Source organism: Scyliorhinus torazame, chromosome 8, assembly GCF_047496885.1.
Source record: "Scyliorhinus torazame isolate Kashiwa2021f chromosome 8, sScyTor2.1, whole genome shotgun sequence".
NCBI lineage: Eukaryota > Metazoa > Chordata > Chondrichthyes > Carcharhiniformes > Scyliorhinidae > Scyliorhinus > Scyliorhinus torazame.
Window position 1 is genome coordinate 223,742,525 of NC_092714.1, and position 22,812 is coordinate 223,765,336.

General features: G+C 45.0%; 1 protein-coding gene across 4 annotated transcripts in view; it reads right to left on the reverse strand.

Moving 5' to 3' along the window:
- LOC140428406 (extracellular sulfatase Sulf-2-like) overlaps positions 1–22,812 on the reverse strand; it is a 598,468-nt gene that overhangs the window by 81,769 nt on the left and 493,887 nt on the right. For all 4 annotated transcript variants that reach the window (XM_072514825.1, XM_072514822.1, XM_072514823.1 and 1 more), the window contains 5 exons: positions 15,258–15,408; positions 6,952–7,127; positions 4,990–5,118; positions 1,274–1,330; positions 1,043–1,169 (listed from right to left, as the gene is read on the reverse strand). In XM_072514825.1, the coding sequence (XP_072370926.1) occupies positions 1,043–1,169; positions 1,274–1,330; positions 4,990–5,118; positions 6,952–7,127; positions 15,258–15,408 (640 nt within the window). The remainder of the gene's footprint in view (positions 1–1,042; positions 1,170–1,273; positions 1,331–4,989; positions 5,119–6,951; positions 7,128–15,257; positions 15,409–22,812) is intronic.

The window sequence follows — 22,812 nt, forward strand, 5'->3', positions numbered from 1 at the left end:
TTCACAAACACACTTCCTTCTTTCTTGCAGGACAAGGTTGCAAAAAGCCATGGGCAGCAGCACTTAACCAACTGGGGACAAGCACAGGTGCAGGTCCTCAATCTGATGGAGAAAATGCATCATCAAACAATTTCTCTTTGTGTTTCTGTATGGTGATGATACTGATTCGTAACTGTTGCATTATTGCAAACTGTAGAATTGATATTCCATTGAGTTCAAAACCAATCGAGATAGATTAAATGAAGTGCGCCTCATTCAACCTGACAGCTGTTAATGGTTTGAAATGAGATGAGCCAGGGGAGGTTTAGTGCAGCCTCCAGTGGGTGAGAGCCCATAACACAAAATTGCCCTTGAATACATTACTAATAGGCATTACTACATGACAAAATACAATTTATTCTTCAGATTTTCTGGCTACAATCATTATTCCTAATTCCTAATTAATGGATTGAAAGCCATGTTCCATACTTTAAAAATTGACAGAATAAAATGTCAATAACTCTAATTTCCACAGAATATATTCTTTCACACAATTCCTTATCTTAAATTTTGGTGTTATTATACCTACCTAGAATGCTAATCCTTTCTCAGGGCACTAGCATTGTCTCTTTTCTAACTGACAAATCTCTGTCCCTTGATGTCCAAAGATGTGCAGGTTAGGTAGATTGGCCAATATCAATGCTTGGAGTTATGGGAATATGGCAGGGCAGTGGGCCTAGGTAGAGTGCTCTTTCAGAGGGTGGGTGCAGAACCGATGGGCCAAATAGCCTTCATCTGCACTGTAGGGATTCTTTGGATTCAATGATGGTCTTCATCCCCGACCACATATCCAGACTTTTCAACCTGCGCTATGCTGGTTACATATTATGAGACGTTCAATGTAAATACACATAATCACGGTAATTGATGTTCAATTACATAAAAGTCTCTATTAAAGAATTAACCAAGACTCTCTACAGTTCCTTTGAAGAAGTTTGCATGTATGATCAGGCTTACTGCTTTGTCATGCATTTCACCAGCTTTAGAGATGGAATGCACTTACCTGGCCAAACTGCTCACAAGGTGTCTGGTATTCTGCTTTCTGGCAAAGATCTTTTACTCTTTCATATTTAGGTAGAAAGTTTTCCTCCTGAGTGTTCTTACTCTCGTCCCTCTTGTGCAGCAGTTTACTATCAAAACAAAACACTACTCCTCGAGTATTTGCTATCACAACGATGAAAATAAGAATGAAAAGCCTGCAATTATGGTTAAAAAAAACCTTTTAACAACATACCCTCTTTCCACAAGAAAAGAATCTCGCCAAATCTTTGTCTTCTTGTTGGAGTTGAACCTGAAATTATTTTGATAGTTACATTATTGAACTAAATTCATGTGTATATGTTATATCAGTGCAACTAAAACCTGTGTGCAATCGCGATTCCTGTTTTAGATACAGTATAATTTGAACAATCAAAGCAGAGACCTGACTGAAATTAATCAGGTTTAGTGAAGGCTGGGTTACTGCTAGCTGCATAAACTCTGCTAGTTCATAGCCCCGTGGTAATTATGAAAAATTAACATTACCACTGATCTGAAAACCACCTAGCTGATAAGAACAACTTCCATGGTTTAAATGCAAAATACTTTGAATGCTGGAAATCTGAAGCAAGAGTAATTAGCAGATCAGGCAGCATCTGCGGAGAATGAAACAGAGTTAACGCGAGGTCATCAATCTGAAACTTTAACTCAGTGTGCAATCCTATCACTTTGGTCACTGCCAGAAGGGCAGCACCATTTTCAGTTTTGGTGCTTGACTATCTGCACAACATGTCGAGCAGTTGCTCTTTACGGAGGAAAACCAATTATTATCCGGGCTCCCAGTCCAATCTTATCGACCATTGGCAATGGCATGCCCATTTGCTCCATTGGAAAAGGAGGTATTTTTCCAGGAGGCAGCAGATATCAGCAGTGAGAGCCTAAATCTCCTGAAGCACTTGTACTCAAACATGTCAAGGGAGCTGATCCTCTGCCAGTAGGCTGTCTGTTGGATCTCAGTGTCCAACCCCTCTGCTCCGTATGGGATTGAGGAGAAGACAGTTGTTGCCGCTGGTGCACCTGTCGATGGAGATGTTGCTTCTTGCTCTGCCTCTCAACAGAGGTGGAAAGGTGCAGCTGTTAAAGTTGCCCCCATGCTATGGTGAAGATTGTCAGCAGGGAAGCGCAGCTGAAGGGGAGAGAAGTCTAATACAGGTGAGTATCTTCCAAGAAGTTGGTAATCATCTAGAAGTGAAAGTACTCGCTCTGAGTAATGCTTTGAACAGCAATACCTCAATGGCCATGGCTGCAGCTCTTCAGATTCACTGATCAAAACTTTCCAGCTTGTCAGTTTCACTGAAGAAGCTCTTACGAATGTGCATTTGCCTCAGTGACCCTGGCGGGTAACTGACAGGTTGGGAAAGACATCCCCTGAAACAAATCCAGGATTCAGGGTTGAAACATCTCATAATTAACAACCTCAAACTCTACTGACATACTTAACTGATAGATCCAGGAAAGATCCCGGCTTGCTTAAAACCTGCTCCAGAGAAAGCTGAAAGTGGGGAGTGGGGGGGAGATCATGTTTGGATGCCGACCCGATGTTCTGGGATATTTGTACCCTGCTCACCCCGAATGGGCTGGGACAATTCTGTCCCCTGTTTCTTTCTCTATGGATGCTGCGAGACCTGCGGAGTACTTCCCAGCATTTTTAACTTATGCATTGTGCTAACTCAAAAAAAACGGCTCTGTTTTCTGGAGCTGTAAGTTATGATTATCCTGTACTGTAACTGGTTAGCTGCATGCTATGCCATTACACTGGCTATTTAATTAGTTCACATATTGATGCAAGTGCCAACATGGCTATATAATGGAAAAATGTCAGAATAATGATTTGTTATGCAAAGTAGCAAAACTGACTTCCCAGGTAGAACAGTTGCGAAAATGAAACAAAAATGTCATGGCTTTGAATATACAGAATCTAAACTAATGATGGCGTTTTAAAATAGACTCTTCACAAAGATAACAATTGTTCAGCTTGAATTCTATATCTCACATCATTTATCTTCTTAAAAAGAAGAGGTGGTGTGTGAAACCTTTGTTCCTCTTTGGAGTTTTGCCTTTGTGCTAATGCTAATTGTGGTAGCTATGTGGAGAGGCTGAATAGACTCGGACTGTTTTCATTAGAAGGACGGAGGTTGAGGGGTGACCTGATAGAGGTCTACAAGATTATGAGAGGCATGGATAGAGTGGCACTCTTTCCCAGAGTGGAGGGATCAGTCACCAGGGGGCATAGGTTTAAGGTCCATGGGGCAAAGTTTAGAGGAGATGTGCAAAGCAGGTGTTTTACACAGAGGGTGGTGAGTGCCTGGAACGCATTGCCAGGGGAGGTTGTGGAAGCAGATGCATTAAACGGCATTCAAAAGGCATCTTGACAAACACATGGCTAGGATGGGTATAGCGGGATGTAGCACAAGGAAGTGCTGAGGGTTTTGGCAAAGGTTAGTATCATGACCGGCACAGGCTTGGAGGGCCAAAGGGCCTGTTCCTGTGCTGTATTGTTCTTTGTTCTTTGCTCTTGTTACTGCTACTGGAGAATCCAACTACAGAATCACGGAAACAGTGGTCGGGATTAACCGGCTGTTCACACCAGCGGGATATTCCGGTCCCACCGACGGCACACGGGTTTCTCGGCTAAAGGTGTGCAGTCGACAGGAAATCCCGTTGACAACGATGGGACCAGAAATTTCCGCTGGCGGGCCGCCTCCACCGCCGAAAAACACGCAGCGGGTTGGTCGGTAAATCCTGCCCGATAACTCAGAAAAACAGGAAATTTACCACCCCCTCAAAATAGATGGTTGATGCAGAGGCCAATGGAGGTAGATTGCTGACCATCATCTGTGCATAAAACAATTCCTACTAAACAGCCATTGAATATAGAAATTCCATGGGTTTTGCATTCATTGCTTTCAATACAAATGGAACTCAAACAGTTTCAAGAACCGATGCGGAGTACAAAATTCTTGTTTTTAAACTATTTTACATGTCCTAAACAATGCATAGACTGTATGCAGTTTCCTTCACACAGCTCTTCAATTAAATACACTTTCCTTTGTTAGTTCATTCCCCTACTATATTCACAATGATGGAATGGAATAGATATGATTGAAGTTCGATGCATATGTATTCGAAATCATAAATTCTTATGGCTGTCTGGTAAATATTCTCCCTTTGGTCAAGTTTTCATTAATTTTTTTTGCTGATCAAATGTTTGTCGGATATAACAACAAAGGCAATAACTCAACATTAACTGCAAATCTTTATGAAGTTCAGATTCATGAGTTTGAGCTTTCCCTGGCAAAGTGAGCCGAACTGTGCAATGGGATCCCTAGAACAAAGGAACAATCCTGGCAAATCTAGTCTTTCCAAATCATAAAATTGAATTTAATTAATCCAGCCAGTTACTATACCTTAATGGCTTTAATGATAAACAGACCGAGAATATGATTGAAAACTGCAATTAAAAATCTCATAATCCTATATATTGAAGCAGAATTTGGTTTTCTTTGTAAGTATAAAACTACATGTATTAATACACCAGACACTCTGCAGACATTAAAAACATGTATGCACTTTGTGCTTATTTCAGCTAAACAAAATAAGTGACAACCATTCGCTGGTTTATTTCCCAGGACAAAGCCTTGACCAATCAGGGTCAAATTGGCTGGTTTAACTTTCAAACAATGTTTGGCAGTTATTTGTCATTCACCATCAACTAGTGCATTCTCCATGGCAAGGCATCTACCAATCAGAGTCCACTTGCCAACCAATAAACATTTTCTGCTCATACAGTATAAATTGTTGTTTTCCTCTTCTACGGGTATTCTTGTGAAGTGTCCAGACTAGTACAAGATGAAAAGCATCGACATGTCTCTTTTTCAGCAATACTCAAGGATAAAACTGTTGTCCTCTTACCTGTTGACAGGTTTTTCAGTGTCTAGAAGTTTCAGAATGGATTTGCCATCCATGTCAGCTGGAATGTCTAGGCCTGCAATGTCTAAAATTGTTGGGGCGAGGTCTATGTTCAGAACAAGTTGAGGAATGCTGGGAATAAAGAACAAAAAATACTTTACAGTTTGGCACGGATTTGTGCTCCAATATTCAGAAGGTTCTGAATAACCTGTTAGAACAGCTAAAGTTGCTTATAGCAATCATGGGATTAACCAAGTAAGATTCTCTCAAGAAATTACAATGCTGTAATCTCAACTTCTTCAGTCTATAGCACAGCACAATGAAAGAGGAAATTTCTGCATTCTGGAAAGTCACCAGTAAATTCAAATTTGAATGAATAACACTGAAATTGAATCTATTTAGCAAAATTGGGAGAGAAGTTGAGACTTTGTCACAGTATTTGAATTCAAGAGGTTACTCTGAACAACTTGAGCTTTGCAGTTCGGTTGATGAGCCTATCTGATCCTGGCCATGCGTGCACACTCAACATAACGGCCAATTGAGAGGGGAAATGTTGTTTCACATTTTCCCCTTGACACAGAAGTAACATGACCAATTGAAGTACTCCAATACCACGACACTGCAGATCTAAGAACTGATTGGGATTAAAGCTGAAGCCTCTCTGGACTGTATGGGTCAACTGCTAAGCTTCTGGGGAAACTTATAGTCCCATGAAAATGAGCTAAAATCATTATAATCAATTTTAATATCCTGCTTTTGTCTTTCCTCTATATACGTTTCGCTTTTTCTCAAGCACTTACTGATGGTCATTTCACAGAAACTACCACAATTGGGATAACTCTAAATTATTTGATAATTCTGCTATGAACTAAAGGGTTCACGTTTGTTCTGGTGGCGGGTTTCCTCTGTACCAGAAACATTTTTCTATAAGTAGCTAATGGCAGAAATCTTTCATCCCCATACTATTAGGGGCAAGTGAGTTTCCACATTTACTAACACTAGTTCTTCGCAGCAATTTGTTTTATTAAAAAAAAGTGACTTACTACGTTCGTCAGAAATTATTTAAATTTAACATCCTATACAGGATTAGTCCAAAAAGCTTACTTCACACATTATCTATCCTCAATCTCAAGGGGGGTGGGCTGACCACTGTTCATCTACTTCCCTGGGTTTTGAAGGGAGCCACAGTGATCCTTTAATAACCCAGCAGCAGGAAGATCAGTAGTTCTGATTTCATTTCAGTTTCAGTAAATCCATAAAATTGTATCATTGTTGAATGTTTTCTATTATTGTTGTGCTATGCAACTCGGATTAAGTTTACGCCATGATTTAATGACTTTGTCGCGTCCAACTTGGTGATACGACAAGGCCATTGAATCTTGCGAGAGGCCGTTTGCGAGATTTGAGATGCTCAAAACGAGATCTCACGAGGCGTTATAATCTGGATCTCATCCTTGCTGGGCAAGATCCAGATAGACATATTTAAATGATCCATTCAGCTCATTTAAATTTGGCTGCACTGTATTCTCCCAGGGCCCGCAAACTAACGGCCTCACCTGGGAGACCACGCCATGATGTCGTTTAGAACTGGTCCACACAAACATGGACCAGCTTAACGGTACCTGTGGGGAGAGGGGGGGAGGGGGCGGGTGTCTCCCAGGCCATTAGAGACCCCTGGGCGGTCAGGCTCTGGGCAGGGTGGCACCTGATTCTGTCAGGCCTCCCACACGGAATTTGACGGGGGTTCTCTGATTGGTCAAAGAGTCCCCTGTTGGCTCGACAAACCCCAAGCCACTGTTACCAACAGAAGTTATTGTGTACTTGAATCAATTGGTTGCTGTGAACAAAGTAGATTTGTCAAAAGTGAACACTTGAAGTGAACACTTCTACTGTCCAACTGATGGACTTTACTTCCAAGATTTGCTCCAATTGGTATACAGATACAGTTATTTAATAATATCTTACATTGATCCAGGCTCCACATTTGGACCTCGCATGAAAAATGGCACTCGGATGTCAATTTCATATGGCATTGATTTTCCTTTCACGAGACCAAACTGTCCGATGTGATAGCCATGGTCTGCTGTATAAATGATGTATGTATTGTCCACTTCTCCTGTTTCAACAAGCATGTTGTAGAGCTGAAAGGTCAATGTAAACACTTAGTTAGTGGAAATAATGTATAATTTAACCTCTTCTACACCATCTTTATCTAGGTACTGTTACGTATACATTGTTACTCTACTATGCTCAAATGTAACCTTTATTTCTTTCAAATATTTTGTTTTCTGTTAACTGTACTAGTTTGGTCTCTTTTATTAAGTCCAAGGAGCAGTGGATCAATCAACGCTTCCACTGACCTGTTCAATTTACTCACCTAAATAGCGGCAAGAAGCATTACTGCATTTACAGTCCTTGAAGAGAGAGACACAGTTAATTTTTCGAGCTCATATGACCCTTCTACAGAACTGAGGGTCATATGAAATGAAATTAAATGAAAATTGCTTATTGTCACAAGTAGGCTTCAAATGAAGTTACTGTGAAAAGCCCCGAGCCGCCATATTCCGGCGCCTGTTCGGAGAGGCTGGTACGGGAATTGAACCCGTGCTACTGGCTTCCGCTGCTTTACAAGCCAGCTATTTAGCACACTGTGCTAAACCAGCCCCTATGGACTTGAAATGTTAACTGTGTATCTTTCTCTCTCCACAGATGCTGCCAGACCTGCTGAGTTCATCCAGCATTTTCTGTTTTAATTTCAGATCTCCAGTATCTGCAGTATTTTGCATTTATTATGTCCTTCACCATTCCCTTCCTTCTGGATTAAATTTTGTAACAGTGACATTCTGTAGTGTAGACTAACTAGTTGCAATGAAGAGAGACCAAACAGCAAACTCCGAGATAAAAGTGCTGCATTTATTTACAGACTTAAAATTGAACTAAAATCTCTTGATATCCTCAACTGTAAGGCTTTTCTTAAAACATTCCCTCGCTCTATCCTGACAAGATGCTACCCCTGGCTTCAGCTGAGCTAATGGAAGGCTGCTCGTGCACATCTGTGGCTGGTAACTCCTGGGTGGCCCCAGAAGTCTGGCTGCATGCAGACTGCTGTATTTCAGCTTGTGATGAGGCAGTCAGTTCTCACTGACTTGCTGGTAGTGTACTGGGTATGCATATGCATGGATGCCATTCTGGAGCTCGGAGGGCACTTGACGCACCAATAAAACAGGCACAAATGCTTCCAACCTCTCACACCTAAAAGCTAATCTCTGACAGTAGGTTATTACCACGAGTGCATTTTGGGTTTCTTCTATTTAATGAAACTCATAAATCTTTATTGGCATTATGGTAAATCAGAAGATACTTATTTCCAGAGGGCCAGAAACATTATTCCATGCAGCAGGCATGTTGCATGGAATAATGTTTCTGGCCTTCTGGAAATGCTGTGGTGATGGATCATGCATGCTGATATGATGAGAGAGGTCAGTTTCTGCCAATTCTGCCGTACCACTGCCATTCCAATAGAATTGGAGATCATCAATGATCTACATGAGGGAAGACAGCAGAAAATGACTGACTCCCTGGGACTACCTATCAACTTGCTCCAGCAATCTGTCTCTACCTCCCAAAGTTTGGGTTTGCGCCGAAAGGCTGCATGGTAACTTTAATAAGGACACGGGGAGTCCACACCGAGTAAAATAAGAAACCAGAGCAATATGTAGATGACCCAGTAGATCCCTTTAGGGTTCTCCTCTGGTCGGTGTCTTACTGGCCGACCTTTTACACGGTGATTAATGAGATACCCTGCCCCTAAGTGGGGGAGCTCATACTCCGTAAGGAGCACTGGTAAGACAGGCATTCCCGCCCCTAGGTTCCGTACGGGATACTACAGTAACCATCTGAGCATCCAGAACTATAAAGGGACCAATCATGGAATTCTGTTGGTGGGGAACTCTGCTGAGGTGCCATACCTTCCAAGATAGAATGCAGAGGAATGATACCATGCTGATAACAGACCCCTTCATGCTTTCAGCCATAGTGATGAAACACCTTGGCAGAACTTCCAATACCTCACACGACTGCTTGTGCGAGACCAGCAATTCTCGGTTCATTTCTGGACCACTGAAGCCCTCACCTCTGTTCTTCTCAGTAAACCTGGGAGAGGATTGGCCCTTTGGTTAGTTTTATCATGGGATGTTCAAGTCATTATTATCTGCTCCTGTGTGTAATGCTGGGTGCATTACCACATATACAAATACACTTGTCCGGTAACAGCAATTAGCTTATAATTGACATCAGGATGTGCCTACTTACACCAATTAGACCCAAATGTCCTTGAAGGGACAAGTCAAGTCTCACACAGCTCAATGCTAGCAGCAGGCATGTTGCATGGAATAATGTTTCTGGCCCTCTGGAAATAAGTATCTTCTGATTTACCATAATGCCAATAAAGATTTATGAGTTTCACTAAATAGAAGAAACCCAAAATGCACTCATGGTAATAACCTACTGTCAGAGATTAGCTTTTAGGTGTGAGAGGTTGGAAGCATTTGTGCCTGTTTTATTGGTGCGTCAAGTGCCCTCCGAGCTCCAGAATGGCATCCATGCATATGCGGACCCTTGTGGGATGAGTAGGCAGATCATGACATCAATGAATGTGTATTGTTGATTTCACACCAGCTCAACACTCCAGCTAATACCCTCTCTTTAACAACACACAGCTAGTTATGCATACAGCATCAAGAAGAAACTGCACCAGTACTATTTAATGGCCTCAATAAATACTTGCAGCGCAGATGCTGGTTTATTTCTTTTGAAATTTTTGATTCGACAAGTGTTTACTTTCTGTAGTTGTTTCAAGTTCCAAAAGCCTACAAGAGTGTGATGTGACATGTGCTCAAGGTGTTGTTGCTAAATCAAGATTTCTGCACAAACCAATTTCTCCTAGACATGGACTTATTGGTAAGAATCTCCTTGGACCACTGCATGGCTTGGAAAATTAACGGAGGTCATGTAAAGCAAGTCAAGCTTTGGAAGAGGAAGGAGGAGGGAGGAAAGGATCTCAAGAGGCCATATGTACCCAGGCTGTTCAGGGATCAAATGTCCTACCTGAATCTCAGAAGGAAAACATTTATGAAAATGTTGGTGTCTCATTTTGGACATTCTGAGTGAAAGTCGAACCTACTGCAGTTACCATCAGAGCAAAGATGTAATTGTCTGTGACTATTAAAATGACCATGGCCATCAATATTTGTGTGTCCTGGCTTCTTCCAGGCCACAGCTGGTGAAATTTGCAACATCTTGAAGTTTGCATTCAACTATGCAATAAGTGAGGTGGCGAGACTCTACTCAGTAAGGGCAAACTATATTTCATTGGTGATTGCCAAAGAGAGGCAGGCAGAATGAGTATGCAACTTCACTAGGATAGCAGGTTTCCGCATATAACAGGATGCCAAACACTGCAAGTATAACATTTTGAAGGCACTGCATACCAAGTCTGCCCTGTACGACAGCAAAAGAGATTTTACTCCCCCAACGTCCAACTTGTGAGTGACCATAGACAAGCAATCACCCAGATCAATGCTTAGAATCCTGGCAACAATCGCAATATCTTCACTCTTCAGTTCGCTGTGGCTGTTACACTCGAGCCAGCAGGGCAAACCAAAGAGCTGTTAGGTGAAAGGGCTATCTACTGATGATATGGCTGATGGCTCTGGCATGCATGTACAGCACAATGCAGCCATGCTGCTTTGTAAATTGAAATAGCGCAGTCCATTAAAATGCTGAATCAATGCTTTTGCTGCCAGAACCTCTCTGGAGCATCCGTGCAGGACTCAACTGAATGCGTGCTAAAACTCATGGTGGTCTGCTACATGCTGTATAAACTCACCATCACAGGGGTCACAGCCACGTACAGCAACCAACTGTGTGGTGAGCAGCTGAGGGGTAGGACAAGGAAGAGAACACGGATGGGGAGAGCAGTCAGCATCGATGTATAAAGGGAAGGTCATGTCTGATTAACTAGATAGAATCTTTTGAGAAGGTTACAGAGTGTCGGAGAGGGTACTGCATTTGAGGTAGTCTACCTGGATTTTATCAAAATGTTTGACAGGATCCTATATGGCAGATTGGTCAGAAACCTAAAAGCCCAAGAAATGCAAGGGAAAGTGGTAAGTTGGATCCACCTGCCAAAGGGCAATAATGTTTTCCTGTCTGAAAAACTAATTACAGCTTTGGTAAACACCTTAGTGTCTGGTGTTTTGTCCTGCTATCAGAAGCTTCTTAAAGAAGCTCACGGGAAAGTGAATGAGTGCCTTAGCATGATGCTGGTGCACAGTTCAAGCCTTTCATGCACAGAGCGGGGCAAGACTATTGCTCCATAGACTTTCAGTTTGGTAGGCAGACTTAGTCCTCTTTATTCCCAGACACTGAGGAGCTCAGCGGAGCTAACATGTCACATCATAGGGGCTGGTTTCACACAGTGGGCTAAACAGCTGGCTTGTAATGCAGAACAAGGCCAGCAGCATGGGCTCAATTCCCATGCTGGACTCCCTGAACAGGCGGCGGAATGTGGCGACTAGGGGCTTTTCACAGTATCTTCATTGAAGCCTACTTGTGATAATAAGTGACAATTATTATTATAACGAGACATTCACAACTGAGTTGGGTTGGTCATATAGCCAGAGTGCCTGAAATTTATTTACCAAAGTAATTCTTCTATGGACAGTTTGAGTTTGGGGTTCACTCTCATGTTGGTCAAAGGAAGCACTAAAAGGACATTCTGAAGACTACAATTAAGAGTTTTGATATTGACTAAGTCCTGGGTGAATTTCGCTCAGGATTGTTGCACCTAGCGCAACCAAGTAAAAAATGATGCAATTTCTTTCGAAAATGAGGCAGAGAGAAAATACAAGAAGAAATCCCGAGCCAGCACTTTTTCCGCAACTCACCCATCCATGATTTTCTGTCCTATTTTCAGCAGAACCTTGGCCTCAGCAGTTATCCATGTATCCACCAATACTTCACCAAACACGCTAAATGACAATGGTCTTTGCCTCAAGTGATGAACTAGAGTAGTAGGCCCCTTCTTTTCATGGAGCATATCATTGATTTAGACTTAAATGTAGGGGCATGTTTCAGAAGTTTGTGCACTGTAAATTGGTCTGTGGTTGATAGTAAGGAAGAAGATTGCAGAATGCTGGATGATATCAATAGACTGGTTAGAAAAGTGGCAAAATAATATCACTCTGAAGAAATGTGAGCTAACCCACCTCCTACCTTACCAAAGCCTTTCCTCCATACAAGGTATGAGGCAGGTGATGGAGTACTCTTCAATTGCTTGGGTAAGTGCAACTCCAACAACACTCAGGAAGATCCACACCATCAGGAGAAAGTAGCTCACTTGATTGGCACCCCATCCACTAATTTAAACCTTCACTCCCTCCAGCACTAATATACATTGGCAGCAGTGTGTACCACTTACAAGATGCACTCCAATAACTCAAAACAGTTTCTTTGGTAGCACATCTAAACCCACCCGCAACCTCTATCACCTAGAAAAACAATAATAGCAGATGCATGGGGACACCGCAACCTGCAAATCCCTCTCCAAGCCACACACCATCCTAACTAGGAACTATGTTGCTTTTCCTTTACTATCACTGGACCAAAATCCTGGAACTCCCTCCCTAACAGCACTGTGGAGGGTATTGATACCAAAAGCACTGCAGTGATTCAAGGTGGCAGCTCATCACCACATTCTCAAAGGCAATTAGGGATGGGAAACAAATGCTGGCCTTGCTAGTGATGCTCACATCCGATGAAAAAAATGAATGTGTAGTTGGGGAGGGCAAATAAAGCATGGGAATACACAATAGATGGTGGGATACTGAAGTGTCAAGTGGGAGGTGCATGTCCAGAGATCCCTGAAGGTAGAAGGACATAGATAAGGTGGTTAAGGAGGCACAAATGGGAAGCTTTCCTGTATTCTATTCCTCAACTAATAATATAAGAGAAGGGAGCATGTGCTGAAATGATACCAAACATAAGCTAGTGTACTGCATAGAGTTCTGCACCACAACACAGGAACGATGTGATCAGATTGGAGAAGATCCAGAACAGCTTTACAAGGATGTAGCCAGGATTGGAAATTTAAGCTATCTGGAAAGGGTTGGGTTACATTCTTTCAATAGGAAAAGCTGAAGGCATATAATTGAGGTGTATAAAATGAGAAGAGGTGGATGTGAAAAGAAGGATAAATATGAGAATATTATAACCTTCATGGTTTGCTGCCTTGCCGCTGACCACAGTCTAGGGGATGGCTATAGCAATAATGATGTGTATTGTCTCCTCCATGTATATTAGAACATGGAGGAGACAATACACAGCTGCTCAGAGCTTGACTCCTAGCATGATCTCCACAGCTATTTGCTCCTGCTGACTTCTGAATGTGTCTGGTGGATCTCATAACCCCTTGCAGATATGGGACATTACTCCTTCGTCACCCATGCTGCTCCCATGTTGTACCAGTCTTCAATGTTTCCCAGATGCAGGTCACTTTCTGTGCAACTGCCAGCCCCTACTCCAGCTGCAATATATCGCCTCATTAAAAGGTGCAGGCTACTTTAAGAATTGCAGGCTGACTTTAATTGATGCTAGCCATTCACAATCCTGCTGTTGATGCATGCAGCTAATCAAGAATGTGGTTCGCATTGATTAGACGCTGAAAGGAGCAAGCAGTGCGAAGATGTCAGCTGCCTGCAGGTGCAATAAATGGACACTGGTTAATTGCAAATCGCGATTCCAATGACCATTCTGGGGATATAAAATTTAACCCCCATCCTTTATAATTAGTCAAGAGTATTGACAGATTCCAGTGAAAGTTCATTTGTTTGTATCATTGAATGTTATACTTTATTTTCAGGAACAAAATTCTGAATGAATATGCTTACAAAAGTATTTTTTTGCGTTTTTTGCTGATGGCACCACTCACTTGTTAAGAGAAGTCACATTGGCAGCACAGATGGGCATACTCAGCAAACAATGTTTATAAAAGCATCTGATTATTACATTAAGTTTCCAAATACATTGCAAACCAATTAAGTCAAAAAACAAAAACAGAAAATCTAGAAGCACACAGCAATCAGCAGATATAGAGAACAGGCAGTCTGGTTTCAGGTGCACAGCATCTGTCAGCGCCTCTGAGTGGAGATCGCCATATGATGACAGTTGGAGTTTTTGTCTGGTCGCTTAGGTTGTGGCAGGCATTGGAATCCTGCAGCAGTAGCCCTTTCCCACACTCCGTCAATGGGAATGTACAATACTGCGATACCATCGGGTGCTTGCCTCAGATAGTTAAATTAAGTTGGCCCTGAAAATTTGCCAGCATCAATGCTGAATCCATCGGTCAAGCAATTCATGAGATTTCTGCTGGAAACTGCAATGGCAACAAAAATCTGGCCACTTTTCTTAGCCTAGAAGGCTAATGCTTCTTAAAATAGGAGTAATATTATGGTTTATGCTACATTAGGGGGGTTTACTTGATCTACATCCAACTGAACATTATCCCTCTCGCATTTGATAATGCCAACCACAATTATTTTTGTTCTTGCTCTACCTCATGCGAATACATCATGGTGGGGATAGGATTAGTACCGCTCTGTGCAAAAAAAGAGCTGGTCCTATGGTGATGCTTAGTAAAGTGGTGATAACAGTGCAAAGTGTTCTAAATGCATGCTACTTACAGGCAGAACCTCTTATTGGAATGATTTGTCTCAGCAGTACTTTTCTATGTTGGATGATTTTTCTTCCCCCAAAATGAGAGTCATCAGGAAAAATGCTTATGTAAAATGTTTGGTGAGAGTGGAGATTACTTAAGTAAACCTGCTGAAAGGGAACTCAGCTCCCAACATACCCATTGAACTAACAATATTGCTTCTCTGAAGATTATCAGTCCCATTTGTAGAATGATTTGGTTAAGGAATGAAATGCTGGGTAGACTAGCAAGCAGTTGATCCCATACTGGGGAAGAAAAGTTACACAGTGGGTCACTTGATTTATTTTTGCTTAAGTTTTAATAGGAAACTTGCTTTCACACTGTTATACCTTAGATAATATATAATGGTGCAACAATCTACCTTGTGTTATAACAGCGACAGGGTGAGCAAAGACAATTAATACCTATATTATTTGAGTTGGTAATTTGCAGAATACCTGCGTGGTCAAAAATAAAAATGCTTCAATATTAATGCATTGTAATTGTCCTGTAAACGTACCTTTTCCATTGATTCATCCACGGACATTAAAGTTTGCAGCCGCTTCCTTTGTAGCATGTTAGTGAATTCCATGTGGATGGGTTTCATTGGGCCAGTATATCGCATGATCCAGTGCTTGTCCGGATTGGGTGCATAATTATAACTGGGGGTGCTGCAGATGTAATTTAAAAATTAATTGATCATAAAGATGCCTACTGACTGGGATTAGATAAGTAGATAGATAGAGATAGGTTACTAGATTCCTTGCCTTTGTGATCAACTTTAATCCCGGGACTCCCATTTTTAAGATCACTGTATTTGCATCTCTCGATTTTTGTTGCTTCACTTTCTTCACATTTAGAATTTGCTCTCCTGCCCACTTCACTGTGCTTTCCCCAAAATGAAACGTATATATTTCTTTGCAGTCCAGTGAACTAAATGTGCTGCCTACTCTGCTAACATGTCTGCTCCCTAGCTGCATTCGCTTGCGTTATTTCTTTACTGTTTACCATGACAACTAACTGAGTGTCATCAGGAAACCTGTGCCTATGCCTAAATTATTTACATAAATAGAGAATAACCGAGGTTCTAGCACAAATCTCAATGGGGCACCATTATTTACATCCTGCCAATTCAAATACATTCATTTAAGCCTACTGCGTTTTCTGTGTTTAAGGATTGGCTCTGACTATTTAGTTACAGCTCTTTTACACCATATGCCTCACTTTTCAACATCTTTTATGAGCATTCTAAAAAGGCATATTTCTATCATCAACTGAATTGCCTTTACATATTTCCTCTGGAATATGTTGCAAAAAATTCAACAACTGTCTACCACGACTAGCCTTTTACAAATCCATCATGTCCACCCCTAATTAGCCTAGGCATTTGTAAGTGTTCACTCATTTCACCCTGCGTATGAAAGGTAAAATTCTACCCATCCAGTTTAAGACTAGAGTCCCAATATAAACACCAGGGCAGGAATCGGGAATACAGGACAGCTCATCTGACTCTACAACCAGCAAGGTCGATGTCCACTGGCAGGTGAGGGTGACAATTTAATGGGGTCAGGTGCTGGCAATGAGAAATAGAAATAGTTTTGAGCCAACTTTCAGAGTTTGAGACAAGACCACCATTTAAATTATACCCAAGCTTCTCTGGGATTCAAAATCTTCCCCTGGCTAAATTCAGGCAAGTTACGATGGTGGTTGTGTGAAGGTATGGTGGGGGTAGGATTGGAAACATGCTATGAACACACCCTGCTGTCAGGTAAGCCATGTGTATGCTCCATTCTTCCCATTTGAAGAGGTTGGGGGTGCGGAGGGTTAAAATCAAGCCTTAGATTTCTCTTTAATGTGTTTCAAGTATAATATTTGGTCTAACTTTGATCAATTAGTTTTTCAGGCACGATTTAAAAAAATATATATAAATTTAGAGTACCCAATTAGTGGAGACCATGGCGAAGGCGGAAGGAAAAGAGTGCCCCCATGGCACAGGCCCACCCGCGGATCGGTGGGCCCCGATCGCGGGCCAGGCCAGCGTGGGGGCACCCCCCGGGGCCAGATCGCCCCGCGCCCCCCCCCAGGACCCCGGAGCCCGCCCGCGCCGCCTTGTCCCGCCGGTAAGATAGGTGGTTTGATTCTTGCCGGCGGGATAGGCATTCCAGCAGCGGGACTTCGGCCCATCGCGGCCGGAGAATCGCCGGGGGGGGCACCAACCGGCACAGCACGATTCCCACCCCAGCCGAATATCCGGTGCAGGAGAATTCGCCAACCGGCGGGGGCGGGATTCACGCCAGCCCCCGACGATTCTCCGACCCGGCGGGGGGTCGGAGAATCCCGCCCCAGAGCACAACAGGAAATCTAGACTGAGAGAATATATTCATCCATCAATTCTTTTCCATCAAAAGTCAATATCTAATTATTTAGCATAGACTCCCTTTCACACCTCTTGCTGAAATGCTACTTTAATGAAACATCACTTCTTTTCCACATGTCTGGAAGAGGATTACTGAGCATTGTTAATATCTTGCATTCCAACTTTTTACTGAAAACATATCAATCTAGCTTCTTTTAAAAAAGTGCCCATTGAGGTCAGATTATCGGCTATACAAATATATGAAATAGGAGCAGAAGTAGGCCATTCGGCCCCCCCAGACTGTTCCACCATTCAACAAGACCATGGCTGATCTGTTTGTGTTTCAAATTCCACATTCCCATCTATCTTTGATAACGTTAGATTCAGAATCAATCTACTTCCACCTTAAAAATATTGGATGATCCTGCCCCTATTGCCTTCTGAGGCAGAGAGTTCCAAAGCTGCACAACCCTCAGAGAAAGAATTTCTCCTCATCTCTGTCTTAACTGTGTGACCCCCTAACTTTAAAACAGTGCTCCCTAGTTCTGGACTTACCCATAAGAGGGAACACCTTTTCCACATCCATCTTCTCAAGACCGTTCAGGATCTTATACACTTCACTAAAGTTATCGCTCAATCTTCTGTATGCCGGTGGAAACAAACCCAGCCTTTCCAACTTTCCCATCGCCTATCTCCTCAGATTGTTCATCAACAACTCTCCTCTAAGGATAAAGCAACTATATGCCAGAATGTTACGATCCCACCACGGCATGTCTCCCATCGATGAAGGAGGTGGGCCATTTAAATTGCCTTCTGTGAGGCTGGAATACCCTGCCGGGTGGGTGGGGCCATAAAACCTATCCATAATTTCAGAATACTTGCTCGAGGTCTTGTGCATTTTCTTTGTTTTTACACGAGACCCATGCTTATGGTTCAGGAGAAACAGCTTGTTGAATCTCTCTTTATTTGTATGTTTCATTATTATGAAAATCAGTGTCATGCCCCTTTCAGTTTTTCTCCAGTAAACATGGGTTGGAATTTAGCGTCTGTTCACACCGGCGGGATTTTCCGCTCCCAATGATGGTGCACGGGTTTCCAGGCGACGAGAGGTGCAATCAACAGGAAATTCCATTGACAACGGCGCACCAGAAAATCCTGCTAGCGGGCTGCCTCCGCCAAAAAACACATGGCAGGTTGGTCAGTAAATCCCAGTTGGCCCCATCATTGATCTGTGCATTGTGAAAATAACTTTGATATCTTGTAATCTTGTGCATCCAGTTTAAAAAAAAATTAATAATGGTCTCGTAATGACAGAATGTTTTTGAAGTATGGTCAATAATGACTCCAAAGCGTCTTTTGCTTATCAACCTCCAGCAATGGAAACCCTTTTTGTCTTGTACGCATTATAACATTTTGTCCAAATGGGACTTCTGGGTTAATTTAAACTGGGTCAGGTTTTACCATGAAAACAATAGTGAAATGAAAATGAAATGAAAATCGCTTATTGTCACAAGTAGGCTTCAAATGAAGTTACTGTGAAAAGCCCCTAGTCGCCACATTCCGGCGCCTGTTCGGGGAGGTTGTTACGGGAATTGAACCGTGCTTGCTGGCCTGCCTTGGTCTGCTTTCAAAGCCAGCGATTTAGCCCTGTGCTAAACAGCCCCTTAGTAAGGCTAATGGCAGCGCATGCGCGGGAGCGTCAGCGGCCGCTCACGGCATCCCCGCGCATGCGCAGTGGAGGGGGTCTCTTCCTCCTCCGCCATAGTGGAGACCATGGCGAAGGCGGAAGGAAAAGAGTGCCCCCATGGCACAGGCCCGCCCGCGGATCGGTGGGCCCCGATCATGGGCCAGGCCATCGTGGTATAGTAAGGCCAATAGTAAGGCTAATGGCATTCATGTGCAAATCAGATAGCAACATCAAGCAAAAATGCACGTTTAAAATGCAGTGCGTGATTTGCCTGTCACCTTCCTCCCCTGCCCCTAATCTATCTCCCATTTTATAGAAGGGGAAGGGGGTGTGGAGACATCATGAGGTCCACCCACCCTCGGACCTACTCAGGTACTATTTTACTTTTGGCTGGGGGAGGCCCATGTCAAGCAAGTAGCCCAGCGGCTTTCCTGGATAATGCTGGGTTTGATTGTGGGGGATTCCTTTGGAGTTTTCCTGTGCCCCTCAGAGAGATCTTCCCTGCTTAATGTCAACTCTCTCATTTAACCCCCCGCCCCCCCTCACTGCCCTTCGACCTCTGAAACCCAGCCCTCCACCCCGTCCTCCACTTGCTGGGGCCTGCCAGTCAGGTTCTGTTGATCCAAGTTTCAGTCCAGTATGCATAGCCTCTTCTTTGGGGATTAGCTATAGTCGCAGCAGTGATCATTGCTTGAACCTCGGAACTTTGGCCAGTGATATGCCATCAATTCATAGCGAGACCATATGAACAAGTGAACGAAGGCTTTATTACACAAAGAACTAGCCTGCCAGTGACATCTGTACAAATGAGCGCCACCCACTGGGTGCAGGACTATATACCGTCCCAGGGGCAGAGCCCACCGGGGTTCCAGCTCAATCCTTAAAGGTTAAAGGTTACACAGGCACTACATCGCCTGGTGAATACATTTCACCACATTCACCCCCTGTTTAAAAAAAACACAAAGTCCGGCAGGGGTGACGTGGGTCAAATGTCCAGTCTATCCAGACGCCAGATTGTCCTCTTAGACCTCCTCAGCTCTGGCGGTGCGGTGGGCATGGACGTCGTAGATGATGGTAACTCCGAGAGCGTGTTGTTTGGAGCTTCCGCCCGGCGTGTCGGAGACGGTTGCGGGGTAGTGGTCGGCAGGTGGGTGGCAGGTGGCTGCTGTGAAGGAGGGGGGGACAGTGCAGGCACGGGGGGCGGCAGAGGCGCGGGAGGACACAGGAGCCCCAGGGGGGAGAAAGAGACACGGTTGGTGGCGACAGGCGATGCTGGGATGGGGGGGGGGGGGGGCACGTAGGCAGGGGTACCAGCGGGCGCCAGGTCCCGTAGGGAGACTGTATCTTGCCGTATGTCTGGCTGCGCAACGTAGGCGTAATGGGCGTTTGCGTGCAACAGCTGGACCCTCTAGGCTAGGGGGTTGGTCTTATGGCTCCTTACATGCCTCCAGAGAAGGACAGGCCCCGGGGTTGTCAGCCAGGATGGAAGCGCGACCCCAGAGATGGTCTTCCGGGGGAAGACAGACAAGCGGTTGTGAGGGGTCTCAATAATGGCTGTGCAGAGGAGCGACCTAATGGAGTGGAGCGTGCCGGGGAGGACCTCCTGCCAGTGGGGAACCGGGAGACTTCTAGACCGGAGGGCAAGAAGGATGGCCTTCCATACCATCGCGTTCTCCCTCTCCACCTGCCCCTTGCCCTGCGGGTTGTAGCTGGTAGTCCTGCTCGAGGCGATGCCCTTACTGAGCAGGTACTGACGCAGCTCATTGCTCATAAATGATGTGCCCCGGTCACTGTGGATGTATGCAGGGAAACCGAACAGTGTGAAGATGCTGTGCAGGAACTTTATTACTGTGGCCGAGGTCAGGTCGGGGCAAGGGACAGCGAAAGGGAAGCGGGAGTACTCGTCAATGACAGGGCAGGAAGTACAGATTGCGGTAGGTGGACGGGAGTGGCCCCTTGAAGTCGATACTGAGGCGCTCAAAGGGCCGGGAGGACTTTACCAGATGGGCCTTGACTGGCCGATAGAAGTGCGGTTTGCACTCCGCTCAGACTTAGCAATCCCTGGTCATGGCTCTGACCTCCTCGGTGGAGTAGGGCAGGTTGCGGGACTTAATAAAATGGACAAGCCGGGTGACCCCTGAGTGGCAGAGGTCGTTGTGGAGAGCCCGCAGTCGGTCCTGCTGCGCGCTGGCGCAAGTACCGCGGGACAGGGCATCTGAGGGCTCGTTGAGTTCCCCAGGACAATACTTAATATCGTAAGTGTAGGTGGAGAGTTCGAACCTCCACCTCAAGATCTTATCATTTTTAATCTTGCCCCGCTGTGCATTGTCAAACATAAAGGCTACCGGCCGTTGGTCGGTGACGAGGGTGAACCTCCCACCAGCTAGGTAGTGCCTCCAATGCCGCACAGCTTCCACAATGGCTTGCGCCTCCTTCTCGACAGAGGAGTGTCGAATCTCGGAAGCATTGAGGGTTCTAGAGAAGAAGGCTACAGGCCTGCCTGCCTGGTTGAGGGTAGCAGCCAGGGCGACGTTTGACGCATCACTCTCTACCTGAAAAGGGATGGACTCATCCACCGCGTGGATGGCGGTCTTAGTGATATTGGCCTTGATGCGGTTGAAGGCCGAGCGGGCCTCAACCATCAGGGGAAGCGTAGTGGTCGTAATAAGTGGGCGGGCTTTGTCCGCGTAATTGGGGACCCACTGGGAGTAGTATGAGAAAAGCCCCAGGCACCGTTTGAGGGCCTTGAGGCTGTGAGGAAGGGGAAGTTCCGTGATGGGGCGCATGCAGTCGGGGCCGGGCCCCAGGACTCCGTTTTCCATGACATAGCCGAGTATGGCTAGCAGGGTTGTGCGGAAAACGCACTTCTCCCTATTATATGTGAGGTTGAGGGATTGGGCGGTTTGGAGGAACTTCTTAAAGTTGGCATCGTGGTCCTGCTGGTCATGGCCGCAGATGGTGACATTGTCCAAGTCCGGGTATTTAGCCCGCAGCCCGTACTGGTCCACCATTCGGTCCATTGTTCTCTGGAAGACCGAGACCCCATTGGTGACACCGAAAGGAACCTGAGGAAGTGGAAGAGTCAGCCGGCTGCTTCATAAGCCGTGTAGTGGCGATCTTCCGGGCGAATTGGAAGCTGGTGGTAGGAAGACTTCAGATCTACTGTGGAGAAAACCCGGTATTGTGCAATCTGGTTGATCATTTCCGTGATGCGGGGGAGGGGGTACGCATCCAGTTGCGTGAACTGGTTAATGGTCTGGCTGTAGTCCACCACCATCCGGTTCTTTTTCCCAGTCCTGAAAACCTCCACTTGAGCTCTCTCGGGCTGTTGCTGGCCTCGATGACCCCCTCTCTCAAGAGTCGCTGGACCTCTGACTTGATGAAAGTCATATCTTGTGCACTGTACCGCCTGCTCCTGGTGGCAACGGGCTTATAGTTGGGGGTGAGGTTCGTGAAGAACGAGGGGGGCGGCGACCTTAAGGGTCGCAAGGCTACATACTGTGAGGGGGTGTAGGGGTCCGCTGAACTTCAGGGTCAGGCTTCGGTGACTGCATTGGCAATCCAGTCCAAGCAGTAGAGGGGCGCAGAGGTGAGGGAGGACATACAGCTTAAAAAGGGCGTACGCAGCGCCCTGTATCGCGAGGTTCGTGACACAGTACCCCTGGATCCGGATCGAATGGGATCCGGAGGTGAGGGAGATCGTTTGAGATGCGGGGTAGCTGTGCAGGGCGCAGCGCATTACTGTCTCGGGGTGTACAAAGATCTCTGTGCTCCCGGAGTCGAAGAGACGGGGCTCTCATGCCTGTTGACCCAGACGACCATCATGGAACTCCTCAGGTGCTTCGGCCGCGACTGGTCAAGGGTGACGGCGCCGAGCTGCGGGTAATCAGTGTAGTCGGAGGAATCTGGGTCATAAAATGGCAGTCCCCACGAGTCGCACATGTCGGATTGAGCTGAAGATGGCCGCCCCTACGAGTTGCACGTGGCTGATGACGCGTCTGAAGGGGGCGTTTCCGGCAGGCATGCAGCTGC